General features: G+C 37.3%; 1 protein-coding gene across 1 annotated transcript; it reads left to right on the forward strand.

Annotated features, from left to right (window-relative positions):
* The first annotated feature begins 321 nt into the window (after positions 1-321).
* LOC121937945 (prothrombin-like) lies at positions 322-3,239 on the forward strand. The gene is made up of 6 exons (XM_042481237.1): positions 322-583; positions 1,748-1,828; positions 2,184-2,263; positions 2,404-2,428; positions 2,952-3,017; positions 3,112-3,239. The coding sequence occupies exons 1-6, from the start codon at positions 337-339 to the stop codon at positions 3,222-3,224; spliced, it is 612 nt and encodes a 203-aa protein (XP_042337171.1). The 5' UTR covers positions 322-336; the 3' UTR covers positions 3,225-3,239.
* The last annotated feature ends 112 nt before the right edge of the window (positions 3,240-3,351 follow it).

Below are 3,351 nucleotides of genomic sequence, written 5' to 3' on the forward strand. Positions count from 1 at the left end.
TAAAATAAATAAATAAATAACAAAAACAGTGTTTCTGCTTTGTTTTATGTTTGAGTGTATTATAGATTATCTGTATATATAGTTATGTTACAGGTGTTCAGCATTACTGCTGCAGGTTCGTCTCCTGTGTGAAGCTGCAGCACCAACAGCTGAGAGCAGCAGCCGGTTTTTATTTTGGTTCTTTATGGAGTACTATGAGTGAGAAAAACTTTAGAGCATATGTATTTGTACACAGAGTGAACTGTTAAATTAGTAAATGATGAGCTTTTCTGCATGTTGAAAGATTTTGTGTCCACAGTCGAACTCCTGCCGTTTGCTGAACAAGTCAAAGCAAACATGCAGAAATTCACATTAAACACGAGTCATCAGGGACCGACTCACACTTTGACCCCGCCGTCAATAACACCACCCCCTCACAGAGACACAGAGACAGATACAGAGACGGGGACGGAGACGGAGAGACAGACTGAGGACGGACTCTTACGGTTCTGTTTGCTGCAGATCTGGATCATGGTGGAACCGACTGTGAAACCAGCTGCTGTTCTGCTGCTGCTTCTGCTGCACGACTGTCTGGCAGAACATGGTACCTCTGCTTTACTTCTTCTTACAGTACTCTGAGTATTAGTACCGCTGCTACAAATACTACATGTACAAGTCATACTGGTAGATAGTGAGCAATGATACTGGCAGTATGCTGCAGGGTAGATGTGACAGTGGTGGTATAAAGTTTCATGTTTGATATACAAATTTACTTTGCACAATTTTTAGCAGCTGCAGCAGGTGAGAAGAAAACTGTAACTTGGTAGCATTACGATACGACAGGACACGATACAATACAATATACTACAATACGATACAATAAGATACAATACGATATGATGCGATATGATACAGTGCAAGACATTGCAATATACTGTGATACGGTACGATACAATACGATATACTATGATATGATGTGATATGATACGATGCAATACGATACAATATATTATGATACAATCTGATACGATACGATTTGATGCAATACGATATAATATGATTCGATACGATACGATATACTATGATATGATTCGATACAATACATTATGATTTGATAAGATACAATACAACAGGAAAGGATATGATATACTTTATTGTCCCTGTAGGGAAATTTGTCTTGGACTCCTTAAATCTAATAAACCTAACAATATTTTAAACATTTACTCAAGAATTGTACTGCAGAATAATTTTGGTCCTCTGCTATATCAAATCATCACAACAGTTCAGATTAATTGTAAAACTTTTCAGTAAAACACACCGAGGGAATAATTATGGTTTGTTTTAACAGAAAGAACTGATGGTGATGGTTTGGGTCAAACATTTCTCTGGAAAATAAATGTACATTACTCTTACAGGACATCTTGTCAGTGGACATTACTCTTATAGGACATTGTGTTAATGGACATTACTGTTATAAGAAATGTCACTGATGCACTTTTATTTGTAATGAAGTATTTATATACTGCAACATCAGTACTTGAGTGTACTAAGTAAAATCCGAGTACTTCTTTCAGCTGAGATTTGTCTGCTCTTTGAATCACTTTAACTTTATTAAAACGCTGCGCGGTGGACAGCTGAGGACAAAAACTCTCTCCACCTGGGGTTTTAGGTTTGGTTTGATTTATATTTGATAATCTGATTACTGTCGTCCCTTCACTGTCTCCCTGTCTCTCTGTCTCTCCGTCTCTCTGTCTGTCCCTTTCTGCAGTCTTCCTGGACAGCCAGGTGGCGTCTCAGGTGTTGGTGAGGAACCCTCGGGCCAATAAGCTGTTTGAGGAGCTGAAACCAGGTGAGTCACCGAAGCAGCCCTCATCTTTACTGCACAAAAGTCGAGTCCATCTGTGAGTCACCTCGATATGTTCACGGGGAAAAAAGATCCCAAAATTCAACAAAGAAACAGTAAATTCAGGCTCATGAGCTCGTTGTTTTATTCTCCACTGCTCAGAAGAAATATTGGTGTGTATTATTACTGTAATTATTAATCCCTGTGTGTATTATTATTATAATTAGTAATTATTAATATCAATATGTGCCAAAACTATAATTATTAATATTAGTGTATATTATTACTATAATCATTTATATTAATGTGTATTATTACTATACTGTGATTATTCATAGTAATGTGTATTTTTTGATATTAGGTAACCTGGAGAGAGAGTGTGTGGAGGAAATCTGCGACCACGAAGAAGCCAGAGAGGTTTTCGAACAGCCGGACAAAACAGTACGCCTCTCTCAGCTGTACTAACAGTAGTACTTGTACTAATACTCACAGTGTATGTAGTGCTGCAGTGACAGTAGTACTTGTACTGGCACTATGTGCAGTAGAGTCTGCGTCCTAATGAGACACTCTGTCCTCTGCAGGAGGACTTCTGGGAGAAATATCAGGGTGAGTATTTCTTCAGCAGACGTCAACAAAAACAAACATTTTATCATTTATCTGAAAACTTTTGACTTTGAATGAAGAAGTTTTGTTTCTTTCTGTTTACAAACAGAATCCCATTTCTTCAAAACTTTTGGTGAAATTTCAAAAAAACAATTTGATGACTTGTTTAGTTTGCTGTTGGTTTTTTCAAGTAAATATTTTCTGCTGCTTTTTTATTCTAAAGAAAACACGCCTTCAAGCATTAAGTTTCTAGAGATGAAAACAAAGTTAATCAGTTTGAACGTTAAATATCTGTTCTGTGGATTCGGCCGAATATGGAAAAAGATAAAATAATTGTGTTTTTATTGAAGTTTGACAGGAGCTCCAGAGTTTTGTGGAGTCAGGGTTGTTATTTAAATCTGAAGTTTAATCAGAAGAGTTCTGTCAACATGAACAAAGTCCAAAACTGATCAAACATGGACAACCTCCGGCCACAAACATTAACTATCTGTCTCTCTGTCTGTCCGTCTGTCCGCCTGTCTCTCAGACTGTCATGGAACTCAGCTACCGAGGACACAAGACAACATCAACATCATCAGGCAGTGTACAGGAGGTAAGTCCAAATAAAATCAACTGTAAAATATTTAATAAAATAATCATATAGACTGACAGAGTGTGTGTGTGTGTGTGTGTGTGTGTGTGTGTAGGTCACTGTATTTCCGGTATAGGTGTGAAATATGAAGGAGAAATCAACATCACACAGTCAGGGAGACAGTGTCAATACTGGACACACAGCTTCCCACATCCCATAATAAGGTAACCAAGCAACAGCTTCAAACATCCCATAATAAGGTAACTAAACAACAAACCGACTACAGAAAGAAAAAAGACTTTTAGGTGTAAAAAAAAAACAAAACAAAAAAAACCCCATCATTAATTAACAAACA

The sequence above is a fragment of the Plectropomus leopardus genome, unplaced genomic scaffold (genome assembly GCF_008729295.1).
Source record: "Plectropomus leopardus isolate mb unplaced genomic scaffold, YSFRI_Pleo_2.0 unplaced_scaffold27959, whole genome shotgun sequence".
NCBI lineage: Eukaryota > Metazoa > Chordata > Actinopteri > Perciformes > Serranidae > Plectropomus > Plectropomus leopardus.

What these genes read in the sequence shown, in the direction of transcription:
- LOC121937945 (XM_042481237.1), top strand. Translation starts at nt 337, where the DNA reads ATGCAGAAATTCACATTAAACACGAGTCATCAGGGACCGACTCACACT. An exon ending in CGACTGTCTGGCAGAACATG is followed by an intron (nt 584 to 1,747) that starts GTACCTCTGCTT and finishes CCCTTTCTGCAG; the next exon opens with TCTTCCTGGACAGCCAGGTG. An exon ending in CATCAGGCAGTGTACAGGAG is followed by an intron (nt 3,018 to 3,111) that starts GTAAGTCCAAAT and finishes GTGTGTGTGTAG; the next exon opens with GTCACTGTATTTCCGGTATA.